This window comes from Anas platyrhynchos, chromosome 7 (assembly GCF_047663525.1).
Source record: "Anas platyrhynchos isolate ZD024472 breed Pekin duck chromosome 7, IASCAAS_PekinDuck_T2T, whole genome shotgun sequence".
NCBI lineage: Eukaryota > Metazoa > Chordata > Aves > Anseriformes > Anatidae > Anas > Anas platyrhynchos.
In genome coordinates this window covers 19,570,153-19,589,366 of record NC_092593.1, presented here as the reverse complement: position 1 = coordinate 19,589,366, position 19,214 = coordinate 19,570,153, and the positions used below count along the sequence as shown (strand labels likewise).

The 19,214-nt window shown below is 43.1% G+C and overlaps 2 protein-coding genes across 8 annotated transcripts in view; both read left to right on the top strand.

The window, feature by feature from the left end:
• LOC101798680 (sodium channel protein type 1 subunit alpha) overlaps positions 1-13,542 on the top strand; it is a 100,976-nt gene extending 87,434 nt beyond the window's left edge. For all 7 annotated transcript variants that reach the window (XM_072040907.1, XM_072040906.1, XM_038182201.2 and 4 more), the window contains 5 exons: positions 606-659; positions 1,061-1,198; positions 8,621-8,725; positions 9,625-9,895; positions 10,258-13,542. In XM_072040907.1, coding sequence (XP_071897008.1) covers positions 606-659; positions 1,061-1,198; positions 8,621-8,725; positions 9,625-9,895; positions 10,258-11,426 — 1,737 coding nt within the window. In that variant the 3' untranslated portion in view covers positions 11,427-13,542. The remainder of the gene's footprint in view (positions 1-605; positions 660-1,060; positions 1,199-8,620; positions 8,726-9,624; positions 9,896-10,257) is intronic.
• Positions 13,543-18,771: 5,229 nt separating this feature from the next.
• The window catches only part of TTC21B (tetratricopeptide repeat domain 21B), a 34,835-nt gene continuing 34,392 nt past the window's right edge, over positions 18,772-19,214 (top strand). The window contains exons 1-2 of the mRNA XM_027462030.3: positions 18,772-18,931; positions 19,045-19,174. Coding sequence (XP_027317831.1) covers positions 18,845-18,931; positions 19,045-19,174 — 217 coding nt within the window. The 5' untranslated portion in view covers positions 18,772-18,844. The remainder of the gene's footprint in view (positions 18,932-19,044; positions 19,175-19,214) is intronic.

Here is a 19,214-nt window from a genome sequence, read left to right as displayed (position 1 = left end):
TGATGCACAGAAAACACATCCTGTTTTTAATGGATCATTTTGAAACATCTGAGGGATACAGCCTCTATAAAAAAACTAAAATGTATGAAAAGTGAATATAGGATTACTATATAAGATAATTTTTTAAAGTAGATAAAAATCAAAATTCTCATTGATAGTAACATAAAATTCTTATTTTTTCTGAGCTGATCAAATCTTTGGTTCCAACCTTTCTAACTGGTTTGAGGGGGAGGAACTACACATCAGTATTCATTGGTGTCAAATGTGTTATAAAAGGCTATTTCTCAGCTGTATATAGCCTTTCCCATTGATATGACTGATAAGCATTTAATCCACTAAAATGATACTGCAGAATGATACTTCATTCTATCATTTGTAATAAATAATTAGAAGTAACCTAATTACATTTACTGCTTAAAATGGGGGTGGGGGGGGGGAATAAAGAGCAGTGTATCTTATAAGCACCTCTGAGGAAAACCAGGAGACAGAATTATTGAGAAATTTTATGTTATACTAGTTATTCCTGGTATTGTACTCAGTTGCCAGTAATAGTTATATGATTTTTCTTAAAGTTATATGCCTAAATAGGTGTGTACTGTTCACAGGCTACATTTAAAGGCTGGATGGATATTATGTATGCAGCTATTGACTCAAGAGATGTAAGTACTCCAAATATTTTAAAGTATCTTTTTGTTTGGTTGGTTGGTTGGTTGGTTTGGTTTGGTTTTTTCTTTTCTAAAGGTCTGCCTATTAGCAAGCATATATATATCTTCCAAAAGCAATTAATTTCTATACAATAGAATGAAACAAATTTAAATGAACTAATATGAGATTCTGCTGTAGCAAATTGTGGTAGCAAACTGAATGCAAACTGCCAGATATTGTCAGTAATAGATGGAATGGACAAAAATACATTGTTGTTAAGTGACAAGGATATAAAGGATGTTTTGTCCAAGACTGATGCTTGTTCAGTTGGAATTTTCTACAGAAACTGTAAGAATTATATATATATATATATATTTTTTTATTTTATTTTATTTTATTTTTTTTTCTTCCTCAGGTATTACAGCAACCCAAGTATGAAGACAACCTCTATATGTATTTATATTTTGTCATCTTTATCATCTTTGGGTCATTTTTCACGCTGAACCTGTTCATTGGTGTCATTATTGATAACTTCAATCAGCAAAAAAAGAAGATAAGTATTGTTTCATTTCTCTTCTAAATATAGTACAGAATATTGCCTTTCAGCAGGTACATGATACATAGAATGTACACCTAAGGTTTGTTCAAAATTTTAAAAGCTGAGGAATACTGGGGTATAAAAGGTGTTGTATACATTCACTTTGTAAGATTTTACACTGTAGTGAATCAGACACACTCTTCTGTTTTCAATGCCCAGTTTAGTCTTCCTCAAGTCATCTTCTTTTTCATGCCTAAACAAATAAAATATCGTTATGGGATCAAACCCCTGATTTAGGCCTCTACATTAAAGCATTCATAATTTCTTCCTTTTTTTTTTTTTTTTTTTTTTTGCCGTGATTTGTAGAGATTTCATCAGCACACAAAAAGTGGCTACTTAGGTGTGAAAAATAAAGCATAATTTCATCACACTACTGCAGGTGCTGTTTTAATGATCCCAAGTATTCAATGGCTCACACAAGTTCTGTTTTGTGGCACTGAACAATCTGAAACTACACATTAGAGGAGTGATTTATAACTGCCTTGGGGCATTTTTTAACTTTTTCATAATGCAGATTTGAATAATCTCACTGCTTATCTTTAAAATCAACTTCTTGGATAAATGTCTACATCACAGACACCTACATTTGATGACTATGACATTTTTCCCAATTCTGTCTTCTTGATTTTTAGAAAATATCTGCCTATGCCAAAATTCTCCATCTTCCAGGTTACATTTGAAATTGTTCTGTAGCTCAAAACCGTGATGTTTGTTATCTTTGTCTCTATTAATGTATTAACTCTGTGAAGGTTAGCTTTATCTCAGGACTGATCATAAGGCAATGAGACCTAGATGACATTTTCTGTCAGTTCCATAAATTACAGGCACTTTAGATATTGAGTGAACTTTTAACATTACTCATCTGCAGTACTTCCATGTGATGTGGAAAGACTAAGCAAATACAAGAGCTACAAAATCAGGCAGGATTCAAGTTGACTATACACCTAATATTTATCAAATAATCGATTGGCGATCAGCTCCAGGGCAGATGCATAATGCATCGGAGCAGGGGATCAGGCAGGCAGGGCTAATTTTTCCAGCACCAAGCCCACTCAAGGGAGCTGCCAGGACCCAGCAGCCCTAGTGAGGGAGGTGAAGGAGGCAAGAAGGAGGTATAGGCGGAGCCAGCAGCGCCTCCTCTCTGGCCATTCAAAAGCCACCCCTAGGGAGCGCAAGCGACCAGAAGCATGGCGAACAGGACTGGCAATGGGGCGTGGTGTGTCAGTTAGGGCGTGGTGCGGCCGTTAGGGCGTGGCGCGGCAGTTCGCGCAGGCAGGGTGAGCAGGAAGGGCAGAGCGCTCCCCTCCGCCCATACAAACACCTCCTCTAATGGCGGTCTAGCGCTAGCTCAGCTGCAATGGTGTACACCAGGCACAGCGCTCTCCAGGAAGTCTGTACACACCCAGACCGACTGCCCGCTCAAAACTGCAGCAGTTCAGGTCTCTGGGTGCAGGGAGTGCCTGAGCCTGTTGCTACCACCTGCAGGGAGCAAAGAGACTGCGTGCGTGAGGTGCGAGCAGGTGGATGACCTGGTCCACCTCGTGGCAGAACTCAAGGAGGAGGTCAAGAAGTTGAGGGATATCAGAGTGTGAATGGGAGATAGACTTGTGGAGCGACTCCCTGCATGGCCTGAAGGACAGGCACCGGGGTGAGACACCCCAAATGGGGGTGGCCCCCTGCGCTGTTGCTGTTGGGCAGAGACAGGGGACCTAGGAGTTGAGGAGGAATGGCGACAGGTCCCTGCTCGACATCGCAGGCGATGCCCCCCCCCCACCTACTGGCCCCGCCTTCTCAGGTGCCCTTACGCAACAGGTTTGAGGCCCTGGAGCTTGAGAGACCGGTAGCTGAGGAAGAGGTAGAAAGTCTGCCCAGGAGGATGCCTAGGGCGAGGAAGTTGACTCCACGCCTCAGGACTGCCTCCACCAGGAAAGAAAGAAGGGTGATTGTTGTGGGCGACTCCCTTCTCAGGGGAACAGAGGGACCTATTTGTCGGCCTGACCCTACCTGTAGGGAAGTCTGCTGGCTCCCTGGGGCCAGGGTCAGGGACGTTGCCAGAAAGCTTCCCAGCCTGGTTTGCCCCTCTGACTATTATCCTCTTTTAATAGTCCAGGCTGGCAGTGATGACGTTGAAGAGAGAAGCCTGAAGACCATAAAACGGGACTTTAGGGGACTGGGATAGTTAGTGGATGGAGCAGGAGTACAGGTGGTGTTTTCGTCCATCCCTGAGGGAGGGGTACAGAGAGGACACGGAAAGCCCACCTGATAAACACGTGGCTCAGAGGCTGGTGCCAACACAGAAATTTTGGTTTTTTTGACCATGGGGTGCTTTACTCAGCACCCGGCCTGATGGCCGCAGACGGGTCTCTATCTCTAAGGGGAAAATGGATCCTAGGCCAGGAGCTGGCAGGACTCATTGAGAGGGCTTTAAACTAGGTGAGAAGGGGGACCGGGCTGAAACAAGGCTTGTTAGAGCTGTGCCAGGGGGAACAATGGCAAGGCTGGGAGAGAAGGCAATGGCCCAGCTGAAGTGCATCTACACTAATGCACGCAGCATGGGTAACAAACAGGAAGAGCTGGAAGCCATCGTGCGGCAGGCAGGCTACGACTTGGTTGCCATCACGGAAATGTGGTGGGACCACTCTCATGACTGGAGTGCTGCAATGTCTGGCTATAGGCTCTTCAGAAGGGACAAGCAGCATGGACGGGGCGGTGGTGTGGCTCTCTATATCAGAGAGAGTTTTGATGTCGCAGAACTTGAGGCTGGGAATGATAAGGTTGAGTCCCTATGGGTTAGGATCAGCGAGAAGGCCAACAAGGCAAGCATCCTGGTGGGGGTCTGTTATAGACCGCCGAACCAGGATGAGGAGTTCTACAGGCAGCTGACAAAAGTTGCGAAATCGTCAGCGCTTTTTCTCGTGGGAGACTTCAACTTCCCAGATATATCCTGGAAGCACAACACAGCCCAGAGAAAGCAGTCTAAGAGGTTTCTGGAGAGCGTGGAAGATAGCTTCCTGACACAGCTGGTTAGTGAGCGTACCAGGGGAGGTGCCCTGCTAGATCTTCTCTTCACAGACAGAGAAGGACTGGTGGGAGATGTGGTGGTTGGAAACTGTCTTGGGCAGAATGACCATGAAATGGTAGAGTTCTCCATTCTTGGAGAAGCCAGGAAGGAGACCAGTAAAACCGCTGTATTGGACTTCCGGAGGGCTGACTTTGAACTGTTCAGGACACTGGTTGGTAGAGTCCCTTGGGAGGTGGTTCTGAAGGGCAGAGGAGTCCAGGAAGACTGGGCGCTCTTCAAGAAGGAAATCATAATGGCTCAGGAGCGGTCTGTTCCCACGTGCCCAAAGACAAGCCGGCGGGGAAGAAGACCGGCCTGGCTGAACAGAGAACTGTGGCTTTAGCTTAGCAGGAAAAAGAGGGTTTACAATCTTTAGAAAAGAGGGCAGGCCACTCGGGAGGACTATAAGGATGTTGCGAGGCAGTGCAGGGACAAGATTAGAAAGGCCAAAGCTCATCTGAAGCTCAATCTGGCTACTGCCGTCAAAGACAACAAAAAATGTCTTTGCAAATATATTAATGGAAAACAGAGGACTAAGGAGAATCTCCAGCCTTTACTGGGTGTGGGGGGAACTTAGTTATGAAAGATGAGGAAAAGGCAGAGGTGCTTCATGCTTTCTTTGACTCAGTCTTTAGCGGCAAAACCAGTTGCTCTCTGGATACCGAGTACCCTGAACTGGTGGAAGGGGATGGGGAGCAGAATGTGGCCCTCACTATCCATGAGGAAATGGTTGGTGACCTGCTATGGCACTTGGATGTGCACAAGTCGATGGGGCCAGATGGGATCCACCCGAGGATATTGAGAGAACTGGCGGAGGAGCTGGCCAAGCTGCTTACCATCATTTATCAAAAGTCCTGGCTATCAGGGGAGGTCCCAGTTGACTGGCGGCTAGCAAACGTGACGCCCATCTACAAGAAAGGCCGGAGGGCAGACCCGGGAAACTATAGGCCTGTCAGTTTGACCTCAGTGCCAGGGAAACTCATGGAGCATATTATCTTGAGTGTCATCACGCGGCACTTACAGGGCAACCAGGTGATCAGGCCCAGTCAGCATGGGTTTATGCAAGGCAGGTCCTGCTTGACGAACCTGATCTCCTTCCATGACAAAGTGACACGCTTGGTGGATGAGGGAAAAGCTGTGGTTGTGGTCTACCTTGAATTCAACAAGGCTTTTGACACCGTTTCCCACAGTGTTCTCCTCAAGAAACTGTCTGCTCGTGGCTTGGACTGGCGTACGCTTCATTGGGTTAAAAACCGGCTGGATAGCCGGGCCCAAACAGTTGTGGTGAATGGAGTCAAATCCAGCTGGAGGACGGTCACTAGTGGCATTCCCCAGGGCTCAGTACTGGGTCCGGTCCTCTTTAATATCTTTATCAATGATCTGGATGAGGGGATCAAGTGCACCCTCAGTGAGTTCACAGATGACACCAAGTTAGGTGCGTGTGTCGATCTGCTCGAGGGTAGGAAAGCTCTGCAGGAGGATCTGGATAGGCTGGACCAATGGGCTGAGGTCAACTGCATGAAGTTCAACAAGGCCAAGTGCCGGGTCCTGCACCTGGGGCGCAATAACCCCAAGCAGACCTACAGACTGGGAGATGAGTGGTTGGAAAGCTGCCAGGTGGAGAAGGACCTGGGAGCGTTGGTAGATAGTCGGCTGAATACGAGCCAGCAGTGTGCTCAGGTGGCCAAGAAGGCCAACGGTATACGGCTTGTATAAGAAGCAGTATGGCCAGCAGGTCTAGGGAAGTGATTGTCCCCATGTACTCAGCTCTGGTGAGGCCACATCTTGAGTACTGTGTTCAGTTTTGGGCCCCTCACTACAAGAAGGACATGGAGGTGCTCGAAAGAGTCCAGAGAAGGGCGATGAAGCTGGTGAGGGGTCTGGAGAACAAGTCCTACGAGGAGCGGCTGAAGGAGGTGGGTTTGTTCAGCCTGGAGAAGAGGAGGCTCAGGGGTGACCTTATCGCTCTTTATAAGTACGTTAAAGGAGTCTGTAGAGAGGTGAGGGTTGGTCTATTCTCCCATGTGCCTGGTGACAGGATGAAAGGGAACAGGCTAAAGTTGCGCCAGGGGTGTTTTAGGTTGGATATTAGGAAGAACTTCTTTACTGAGAGGGTTGTGAGGCATTGGAATGGGCTGCCCAGGGAAGTGGTGGAGTCACCATCCCTGGAGGTCTTTAAAAGATGTTTAGATGTTGAACTTAGCAATATGGTTTAGTGGAGGACTTGTTAGTGTTAGGTCAGAGGTTGGACTTGATGATCTTGAGGTCTCTTCCAACCTAAACAATTCTGTGATTCTGTTATTCTGTGAAATGAATCAAGCCTATCCTGTTTTACTTAGAAGAATGATCCTTTGGATCATTTGGATGTCAACTCTACCGCAAAGCACGTAACCAAAATCATTGCAAAGATGTGTACTTTATCTTTGCTCTTATTTTACAAGACAGGTTATCCCTGAGCACCAATGAACATCATCTGTCTTTTGAAATATTTGTGCCACTTGAATTTTCATAAAAGAAAAGCATGCCCAGTCTGATTCTAGAAGGGATATAAACATTACTTAACAACCTCTGAATTCTCTGAAGACATTATGATCTAGTCAGATTATCTTTAAACACTGCCTGGCTTGGTTCTGAATGTTTCAGTTTCAGAATCCATCAGAAATCTTTTCCACACTTAGAAAATCACAATATTGGAATTTTATCCAACCATGTGGAAAAGGATTGGCAGGGATTAGTGTAAGGTACCATTTTTCTCATTGAATCTTCTTGCAGGTTACCTGGAGTATTTGGGGCATTTTAACCATCAAGACAATCATGATAACTTCCATGAAAATCCACTTTTTTGTAATATAAGTACATCTATCCAAACAACTATGTCTTTAGTCACTAATCTTGATTTTCTAAATGACTGACCAACATTTGCCTATTCAATAGCGAACAGCTACCTATAAGTTACTAATACACAGTACTTTTTATAAACTCTTGAGAGAAGGATGTTCCTTCAGGTTTAACATTTAACAAGACCAACTGCCGGGTCCTACACCTGGGATGGGGCAACCCTGGCTATACGTACAGACTGGGCAACGAGATGCTGAAGAGCAGCCCCGCAGAGAAGGATCTGGGGGTTTTGGTTGATAGCAAGCTGAATATGAGCCAGCAGTGTGCCCTGGCAGCCAGGAGGGCCAACCATATCCTGGGGTGCCTCAGGCACAGCACTGCTAGTTGGTTGAGGGAAGTGAGTGTCCCACTCTGGTCTGCACTGGTGCAGCCTCACCTCGAGCACTGTGTGCAGTTCTGGGCACCACAGTACAAAAAGGATGTGAAACTGTTGGAGAGTATCCAGAAGAGGGCTACAAAGATGGTGAAGGGCCTAGATGGGAAGATGTATGAGGAGCGGCTGAGGGCACTGGGCCTGTTCAGCCTGGAGAAGAGGAGGCTGAGGGGAGACCTCATCACAGCCTACAGCTTCCTCACAAGGGGGAGTGGAGGGGCAGGTGCTGATCTCTTCTCTTTAGTGACCAGTGATAGGACCCAAGGGAATGGTGTCAAGCTGCAACAGGGGAGGTTCAGGCTGGATATCATGAAGAGGTTCTTCACTGAGACGGTTGTCCCATGCTGGAACAGGCTCCCTAGGGCCGTGGTCACGGCACCAAGCCTGTCAGTTTAAGAAGCATTTGGACTGTGCTCTCAGTCATATGGTCTGAATTTTTGGGTAGACCTGTGTGGCCAGGAGTTGGGCTCAATGATCCTTATGGGTCCCTTCCAACTCAGGATATTCTATAAGGTGTGATTTTTAGAAAGTCATTATTAATTGAATTAGAGTCTGTTTTGGTACAAAAATGACTAGCCCTGGTAAAAAATGTTTGGATTTAGAGGCATTGTGCCAAGAAGCCATTTCAAAACAGTTACAAAAGGGAGTCACCTTTGTCAGACATGATACTTCTTAGTCTGTGTCTGGTACTAAAAGTCTGACAAAAAAAAATACCGGGGCCTATGTATGTAATTGAGTTAGATGTCCTATTTATCATTTCTGATGGTGTATGTAGGCCTATCTCCAGATATAATGAAGCTTTAAACTAAAACTTTAGTAAATGGTTAACTAAGCTTCATAGTACTTCATTAGTATTAACTGAAGATAGCTACTGGTAAGAGCAATTCAAGCTTGTGCATATCATTCTCCTAGTGTCAGTTTATACTTATGCCCTTACAGTAACACGTATATAATAATTATATGTTATTAATCACCTTTCACTTTAAAAAAAATTCAGCACTGAATATAAATGTGATTATAACCAGATTTGATATCATGTTTTTACTTTGGAGGTCAAGACATATTTATGACAGAAGAGCAGAAGAAATACTACAATGCAATGAAAAAGTTGGGATCCAAAAAACCACAAAAACCTATACCAAGACCAGGGGTAAAATTATTTCTATATATCAGGCCAATAGCTATTTATGAACAGCAAATTTTTACTGATATAGAGAGAGCCAATTTCTATGCATGTACAAATTACCATTAGCTGGTTTATCAGTCAGGAAAAATGAGTATTTCGCTCAGCAAACTATAAGCAACATATCTTCTTTCAAAAATTGTCATTTTAAATTACCTAACACTCTCTGGATTTATGATCCATCAGTCATAATACATTATAAAAGCTCTGTATTTTGAAACCATTTGATGATTTTTTTAATATATTTGCTGGATTTGCTGTAATGTTTCCTGAAATTTTCAAGCAAAAATGTTCACAGTAAAAAGCAACAGTAAATGTTCACAGTAAAAAACAAAAAGTAGTCTGGACTAAGCTAAATGTTTTCCCATTCAATTATTTGAAGTAATTTTAAAAGGAATGGTAAGATAGTAAAGCCAAGCAGAAGTTACAACACAAAATTAAAAGTGATCATATGATTTCCATGGATCCATTTTCATGGCTATGCTTTAAGGAAGGACCATGTTTAATCACATGATCTCCTTCTCTATTTTTCTGTAAGGGCTCAGTCTTATGTGTTTCACAGAACAGAAAGTGTATGAGGCAAAAGCTTGCACAAAAAAAAAAAAAAAAAAAAAAAAAAAAAAGTAACAGTGAAATCAGAACCCAACAGAGAGAAACTTCATGATTCTGCCAGGTAGCATACAAAAAAAGTAGACTGAACTAAACTGTTGTATTCACTTTGATTTGACTACTCTAGTTAAATTACCTAGATACATTTTCATAGAAGCTTCACTTTACTACATATATTTTTCTACTTTCTTCTAAAAGGAAAAGAAAAACAATTACAGTTTGTATTGAATTATTTATTTTTTTCCTTTTCTCTTCAGAACAAATTCCAAGGCATGGTCTTTGATTTTGTGACACAACAAGCATTTGACATCAGCATCATGATTCTTATCTGTCTTAACATGGTTACCATGATGGTAGAAACTGATGACCAGAGTAAAGAAATGGAAAATATTTTATACTGGATAAACCTGGTATTTATTGTCCTTTTCACTGGAGAATGTGTCCTGAAATTAATTTCACTCCGACATTATTATTTCACTATAGGCTGGAACATTTTTGATTTTGTAGTTGTCATTCTCTCAATAGTAGGTAAGTTGTATTTATTAATCTAAAAATACAGTCAAATAAATATAATGTGAACTTTTACTCAATAGAGCTATGCAGTTGGCTTTTGCCATTGCAAGGTTTGTAACTGTCAGGCAAGTTTTCATTTTATCTGTTAACGTACCTAATCCAGCTATCATAACTGTAATCATTCAACATATATTGCACAAGCAGATATTAAGTATAACTGGTAATAGAAATTATGCAAGAATACATGGAATATCTTTAATTGGTACACAAAACGTCAATTTTAAAACTATTTTTCTAAATTACCATTATAATATGGAGATTAAGTGGCAATACTGGTTATATATTTATTTATTTATTTATTTTCCCCCCTATTTTAGGTATGTTCTTAGCTGAGATGATTGAGAAATATTTTGTGTCCCCCACTTTGTTCCGAGTCATCCGACTTGCCAGAATAGGTCGAATCCTGCGTCTCATTAAAGGCGCTAAGGGAATCCGCACTCTGCTCTTTGCTTTGATGATGTCTCTTCCTGCTTTGTTCAACATTGGCCTGCTGCTGTTCCTGGTCATGTTTATCTATGCGATATTTGGCATGTCCAACTTTGCCTATGTTAAGAGGGAAGCTGGGATTGATGACATGTTCAACTTTGAAACATTTGGCAACAGCATGATCTGCCTATTTCAAATCACCACATCTGCTGGCTGGGACGGTTTGTTAGCCCCAATTCTGAACAGTGGGAAGCCAGACTGTGACCCTGAGAAACCTCATCCAGGGAGCTCTGTTAAAGGAGACTGCGGCAACCCTTCCGTTGGGATTTTCTTCTTTGTCAGCTACATCATCATATCCTTTCTGGTAGTGGTGAACATGTACATTGCTGTGATTCTGGAGAACTTTGGTGTTGCCACTGAAGAAAGTGCTGAGCCTCTGAGTGAGGATGACTTTGAGATGTTCTATGAAGTCTGGGAGAAGTTTGATCCAGATGCAACACAATTTATGGAATTTGAGAAACTGTCTGATTTTGCAGCAGCACTTGATCCACCTCTTCACCTACCCAAACCAAACAAAGTCCAGCTTATTGCAATGGATCTGCCCATGGTAAGCGGTGACAGAATTCACTGCCTTGACATCTTGTTTGCTTTCACAAAGCGTGTCTTGGGGGAAAGTGGGGAGATGGATGCCCTCAGAATACAAATGGAAGACCGATTTATGGCATCAAACCCTTCAAAAGCTTCCTATGAACCAATTACAACAACATTAAAAAGAAAACAAGAAGAAGTATCTGCTGTCATTATTCAGCGTGCTTACAGACGTCACCTTTTAAAACGAACAGTAAAACAAGCTTCCTTTATCTATAACAAAAACAAAATGGAAGGAGGAGCTGGTCAGGGTATGAAAGATGAAACCCTTATTGACAAGTTAAATGAAAACTCATTTACAGAGAAAACTGATATAACCGCATCAACAGCAGTTTGTCCACCTTCTTATGATCGTGTAACAAGGCTAGTCAAAGAAAAGCATGAAAAGGAAGACAAAGATGTTCAGAAATAAAAATAAATAGCAAGCAAAATAATCTATGTACAAAACAGTTCATAGCCTGTAAGGGTATTGTGTTTGTGTCAACAGGACTCCTGCTGGAGGTCTATGCCAAACTGACAATTTTTACAAATATACTGTACATTAAAGGTCAGTGCCTATTAAAAGACAGTGACCCCTCGTCAGTAACTGTGACCATGACATGGGGAAACAACCTTGACAGGAGGTTACTGTTCTCACTACCAGCTGACACTGCTGAAGAGGAGAGAAAAAATGGCTACTCAGACTGTAGGGACCAGCTAAAGGGGTGCAAACCAAGTAGTTGTGTGTTTAGCATAAAACAATACAATAACTATATCCACTGTTTGCATTTCAACTGCCACATATGTCATATTTTTACAAATCTCTGTTGGTGGATTCATCTTTTTTTTATTCATATGTTGTGACTATTTTTGTAAATGGGGCTTCTGTTGGGGAAGGAGGTCAAGCACTACTTTACAGGTATAAGAGCCAGGTGTTCTACTATGCGACTAATATAAACACAGAAATGATTTGCATGAAGGCATGCTGCACTTATAGATCATGCATGAAAATAACATTAAGTCACAAAGAACAACTGATTTTAGCTCAGTGTTTCTGGAAAGGAATAATAAATTCTGAGGTGCTTAATTAATGTATTCATGTTGTATCACATCCAAACCAGTCTTGGTATGCCTGTAAAGTCCCCTGTAACTCACAAGAACAGTAAATCCATATTTTTTTATTACTTTTTTTTTTGCACAGACCATTAAGTTTCAGACAATGCAAACTTCTTTCTAGGTCTGGAGTCACAGATTCTGTATTTGTCAAATGTCCGTCTGCATACAAAATGAACCTGCCCTCAAATCGCCAAAATAATAAGAAAGAGCCCTTTGTAACGTTGTTCTGCTTTATCCTGCAGTATTGTTTAGCCATCTTCAGCTCTCAGTAAGGCTGATGTTGTGTATGTTAAAGAAAAGCCCTCTGCTATGTAAATAGTAATTTTTAACCTGTGGTGCATGTTTGAGCAAACAGATAATGATGACCTGAGCACATTTATTGCATCAAATATGTACCACAATAAGTGTAGCCTGCAAGCTTTCAACAGGTTAAACTACGTATTATCTACCATTATAGATAGTTTGGATGCTATCAGTGCATGTTTATATTGCCTATGCTGCTGTTCCTTTGACTGTCCAGGATTCTTAAATATGGGAAGCCATACATCAGAACTAAATGAAATAAACTATTCAATGAGACCTCATTCCTCCATACCATTAAGCAATATTTTGCAGCTGTTTAGGAGCTTATTTGGTTTACATTTTTGAATTTTCAGTGAAAAGCATATAGTGTATATCCAAACTGTACAGATGTTTAAAAATACTAAACCTGTTGAAAATAATATTAGAATTTTATAAGCAAATATAAATACTGTAAAAATCATTTTATTTTATTTTTCAGCATTATGTACATAAAACAAGAACTGAATTTTATCTTCAGGTTGATGGCACACCATTTTATTTTTACTTTCTGTTGATACCACTTTTCCACAGAAGAACTCCAGAGAACAAGATGTGACTAAGAAAACAGATAGCTGTCTTATTTTTTTACTGTATTTGAAAACATGTCAATACTTTCTGCAAAATAAGTTCATAATTTGCTTTTAAAACTCTAAGTTGTTTTTTGTTGTTGTTGTTGTTGTTGTTTTTTTTGAGTTGAAAAGAGATGTGAAGTTTTAATTGAATGTCTAAGCAGTGCCTGCATCACAAGTTTTCAGATACACTATTCCTTTCACAGAATCTTTTTTTTCCTCATATTTACTCACCTATGTTTTTATTATTATTATTCACACTGCACTAGAACAGTTCTAAATGTTATATTGGGTCCACAGTATTTTTTCACAAAGAGAAAGTAGCAAAATTGTATAATCAAACACATCAGGACATTTTATGTTTCTTACACAGGAAAATTAAATATAGATTACTTTTACTAAGATTATTGACTAATACTATATTAGTGAACTGCATGCAGGAAAATGCTACTATTACCCTAACTGATGCTAAATAACATCATTAATGCGCCAAAATAATAAAGATTACATTTTTTTATTGTATGTTCTTTTTGTCTTTATTATCTGACATTAATTTTAAAAAGGTATGTTTCCAAAAATTTCTAATTTTGCATGTTAGACACTGAATACAATGATTCTGCATATTTCTGTAATACTGCAGAGATTAAGTCCATGAGTGAATGGAGCCACTCCATGCACTGGAGTCATCAACAGCCAAATATTAGAGCTGTCCTGAATGCATCCTAGGAGGCTCACAGCATTTACAGGAATGTGAAAAACTGAACATTCTTGAACTTACAAAGAGAAAACGAGGACTGAAAATAGTACTAGATACAAGGTATTCCCAACTTTGGCCCTGAGAACCAATTTATTCTTGCTAACGGCTGTTCACAGACAGAACATGGAACATCTCATATTCAAGAACATTTCTGAAAAAGGTGAACCAGCATTGTAGTAAATGACCTTTTTTTTTTTTTTTTTTTCTCAGATTTTTTTAAAGAACCTTTCTGAACCATTGTTTTCCTAGAAGATGTTGTCTGTGATATTTCAGTCATCATCATTTCAATACTCATATTGACAAAAGCAAATGCAGCTGGGAAGTGGGGCTGTCACTTATTCCTTATCAATTGCTTCAGTGAATTTATGAAGACATTAATTTTATATGCTTACATTATTTTATATTGCATCCTCCTACGTGTTACAATGAAAAAAGTCAGTGTTGAACGCTGAACTTAGTATAAAACTAGTCGGTGAGCTATCATAATCCACATGCCTGAGTTATTAACATGAAAATAAAATTTCATCTTTCCTGAAACTTGTTACAGGTCTTTTGAGGGAATAAAAAAAAGTGTTTCTCCCATGTACATAATTCAATTTCTCCTTAAAGTTGTTCTCAAATTAATTATGAATAAAAAAGTCTAAAACTTTGGTAGAAAAGCTTATCAAAGTAAATACATATATATATATATATATATATATATTCAGATTGAGATGTAGACAAAATATGTTTTAAAAAGTTACCTTGGACAGTATGTAAATTATCCACAAACCAACAAGAACAGACCGCTTCAAAAATTGGTAGTAAATTGAATAACATTATTTACTTTTGTATCCACATTTTAAAACTTTGCTTTTCTCAAGGAGGTAGCTTTTAAGATAAATTAGCATTATGTCACTATGATTGCAGATTGCAGGTAATGGCAACACAAGAATAATTGTTTCTTGTATCTATTTTAGGTTACCAATGTTAAAGAAGCTGAAACATTATTCAGTACAGGCAAAGTATTTCTTGAAAGTTTATGTGTTTATGTACTCCATCACACACTAACTAGAAAGAGTTGTATGTGATGAATTGATTTTAAAAGTTTACTCTGAAAGCTGTCTTCTCTTGAAGAATCATTGTCATCTACTGATTCAGTGCAAGACTGGTTTGCCTCCTTGTATTAAATAGCATTACTGGTGGTTTTCGCTTACATGTTAGATGGACAAGACATCCATTCTAAAGGAAAGTTATTTAGGAATGATTGTTGGTGGTGTCTGGAAATGACAGACAGTGACTCCATGTCAGGTGGAAAACTGGAAATTTCCTCATTCACCATAAGGAAAGAAAGGAGAATAGCTTTCTGTATTTGATTTTATTCTATTGCTATTTCATTTCTAGAGAGAAGCTTTACATAGCTTGAAGTGCTCAATATTGTGGTATTGGAGTGTGGGCGAGTTAGTTTTATGCCCAGCCAAAAGAAGAAAAAAAAAAAAAAAAAAAGCAAGAAGGTAAAAAATATCACAAAGCTGAGACAGTAACTGATGTAAATACTCAAGGGAGCAAGTAAATGGCATTTATGGTGAAATTCCTTCTTAGCCCACTGCTTCCTTCATCTACCTGAGCTTAGGCCTCAGGCCCAGGCCTAGGCCCAGCGGCTGAGGCATTGCTCTGCAGCACCAGCAAGGGTGCTTCTAGGGATCAGGATTGAGGTGGCTCCTCACCAGCCATGCCTGAAGAGCCAGGACAGTGCAGCTACAGAGTGTATGGAAGACAGCTTCCTGATCGAGCTGGCTAGTGAGCCTACAAGGTGGGGTGCCCTGCTAGACCTGCTGTTCATGAACAGAAAAGGACTTGTGGGAGATGTGGTGGTTGGAGCTGTGACAAGAGTGACCACAAAATGGCAGAGTTCTCTGTTCTTGGAGAAGTCAGGAGCGATGTCAGTAAAACTGCTATCTTGGACTTCAGAGGGCAGACTGAACTGTTCAGGACACCGGTAGGGAGGGTCCCTTGGGAGTCAGTCCTGAAGGGCAGAGGGGCTCAGGAAGGCTGGACACTCCTCAAGAAGGAAGTCTTCAAGGCACAGGAGCAAGCTGTCCCTGTGTGCTGTACGCTGAGCTGGAGGGGAAGAAGAGGGGCATGGCTGAACAGGGAACTTTTGTTGAGTCTCCAGAAGAAAAAGAGAGTTTATGTCCAGTGGAAAAAGGGACAAACAGCTCGGGGAGAGCACAAGGAACTCACTAGCATATGTAGGGAAAAAACAGAAAGCCTAAATGACCTCAACCTGGCCACTATGGTAAAAGATAACAGAAAACATTTTTATAAATATATTAACAGTAAGAGAAGAGCCAAGGAGAATCTCTATCCTCTACTGTATGTGATGGGGAACATGACTACTGAGGATAAGGAAAAGGCTGAGATTCTCAATGCCTTCTTTACATCTGTCTTTAATAGTCAGACCAGTTATCCTCAGCGTATTTGGCCTCCCAACCTCGAAGTCTCGGACAGGGAGCAGAAGAAACCCCCATGATTCAGGTGGAAACAGAGACCTGCTGCTCCACCTGGATTGTCACAAGTCCATGGGGCCAGATGGGATCCACCTAGGGATGCTGAGGGAGCTGGCAGATGTCATTGCCGAGACACTTTCCATCATCTATCAGCAGTCACGGTCAACTGGAGAGGTCTCAGATGTTGGGAAACTTGCTAATGTTATGCCAATCTACAAAAAGGAATGTAAGAAGGAACCAGGGAACTACAGGCCTGTCAGCCTGACCTCGTTGCCAGGAGAGGTGATGGAACAGGTCATCTTGAATGCAATCATGCAGCATATATGGAACAATCAGGGGATCGGGCCCAGTCAGCATGGGTTCATGAAAGGCAAGTCCTGCCTGACCTCCTATGACTGGGTGACTTGCCTGATGGACGAGGGAAAGGCTGCTGATATAGTCTATCTAGACTTCAGCAAGACTTTTGACATGGTCTCCCATAGTATTCTCCTGGAGAAGGTGGCAGCCCATGGCTTGAACAGGCTCACTCTTTGCTGGGTTAAAAACTGGTTGGATCACCAGGCCCAGAGAGTAGCAATGTACGGAGTGAAATCCAGATGGCCATCGGTCACCAGTGGTGTTCCCCAGAGGTCGGTGTTAGGGCCAATCCTCTTTAATATCTTTATTGATAATTTGGATGAGAGAATTGAGTGTAGCCTCAGTAAGTTTGTAGGTAACACCAAGTTGGGGGGAAGTGTTGATCTGCCAGAGGATAGGAAGGCCCTTCAGAGAGACCTGGACAGGATGGGTTGATGGGCAGAGGCCAATGGGATGAGGTTCAACATGGCAAAATGCACTTTGGCCACAACAGTCCCACACAACAGTCCCACACAACACTACAGGGTTGGGATAGAGTGGCTGGAAAGCTGTGCAGAGGAAAGGGCTCTGGGGGTGCTGATTGATGCTCCCATGGACATGAGCTGGCAGTAGGCCCAGGCAGCCAAGGTCGATGGCATCCTGGCTTGTATCGGGAATAGTGTAGCCAGCAGGACCAGGGAGGTGATCCACCTGTACTCTGTGCTGGTGAGGCTGCAACTTGAGTACTGTGTTCTGTTTTGGACCTCTCAGAAGTGTTGTTCAACGCTTGCCTGAACATAAGCCAGCAGTGTGCCCAGCCGGCCAAGAAGGCCAATGGCATCCTGGCTTGTATCAGAAATAGTGTAGCCATCAGGACGAGAGAGGTGATCATCCCCTTGTATTCTGCTGTGGTGAGGCCACCCCTTAAGTACAGTGTTCAGTTTTGGGCCACTCACTACAAGAAGGACATTGAGGCCCTAGAGCATGTCCAGAGAAGGGCTACGAAGCTGATGAAGAGCTGGGAACACAAGTCCTGTGAGGAACAGCTGAGAGAACTGGAGTGGTTTAGTCTGGAGAAGGCTCAGGGGAGACCTTATTGCTCACTACAACTACCTCAAAAGAAGTTGTAAGGAGCTGGTATAGGCCTCTTCTTGCAGATAACTAGTGACAGGACTAGAGGGAATGGTCTCCAGTTGCACCAGAGGTGGTTTAGGTTGGAAATTAGGAGACATTTCTTCTCAGGAAGAGCAGTCAGGCATTGGAACGGGTTGCCCAGGGAAGTGGTGGAATCACCATCCCTGTGAGTGTACAAGGAAAGGTTGGATGTGGTACCGAGGGACGTGGTTTAGTGGGTGACATTGGTGGAAGGGGGACAGTTGGACCACATGATCTTGGAGGTCTTTTCCAACCTTAATAACCTATGATTCTCTGATTCTGTGGCTAAATGCTGAATCCCACAATTTGGCCACAACAACTCCACACAACACTACAGGCTTGGGATAGAGTGGCTGGAAAGCTGTGCAGAGGAAAAGGATCTTGAGGTGTTGGTCAACGCTTGCCTGAACATGAGCCAGCAGTGTGCCCAGGCAGCCAAGAAGGCCAACAGCATCCTGACCAGCAACAGGAATAGTGCAGCCAGCAGGAGCAGAGAAGTGATCGTCCCCCTGTACTCTGCTCTGATGAGGCTGCACCTCGAGCACTGTGCTCAGCTTTGGGCCCCTCACTACAAGAAGGACATCGAGGCCCTGGAACGTGTCCAGAGAAGGGCTACAAAGCCGGTGAAGGGCCGGGAACACAAGTCCTGTGAGGAACAACTGAGGTAACTGGGGTGGTTTAGCCTCGAGGAGGCTCAGGGGAAACCTCCTTGCTCTCTACAACTACCTGAAAGGTAGTTATCAACTTTTCCAACCTTAATGATTCTATGATTTTATGGTTTTATGATTCTATAATTCTGATTCTACGATTCTGCCTGCCAACTTGCGCGGCCAGGCGCGCCTGCCATTCTCCACAGATCCGAACCCGCCAAGCGCAGCGACTCCCGCCCCACCCCCGAGGCGTGCTGAGCGCCTGCCGCCCGCCCGGTAACACCCAATGGCAGCAGCCTCTCCAAGTGTCCGCCTCTGCCGCGCCCCGATTCCCCTGAGCGCCCAATGGGAGCAGCGGGCGCAGTATTTCCGCCTGTGTCTCTCCCGCCCCCGTTCTCCTCTAGCTAACGGTAGGGCGTAATGCTGCGAGCCAGCCAATGGCCGCGTGCCGCTGCGCCTTTCCCCGCCCGTTCCGGCCGCACTGGGTAGCAACGGCGGTGGCGATGGACGCCGAGGGGCTGCGGGTGCGTGCTGCGGGGGGCGGGGGGTGGCAGGGCGGTCTCGTCGGGCAGTTGAGGACGGGGCCGCCCCAGGGTGAGGTGTGTGTCCGGGTGACCCGCGGCCGTGTGTCCCGCAGGCGCTGCTGAGCTACTACTGCCAGGAGGGCTACTTCCACCACCTGCGGGCTGCCGCGGAGGAGGCGCTCGGACGGCTGGGCGGCCACACCGTGTTCCACTTCTACCGGGCCTACGGCGACCTGAGGACAGGTAACGCGGGGCGGGAGGGGGAAGCTGGCCCGTGCTTCCT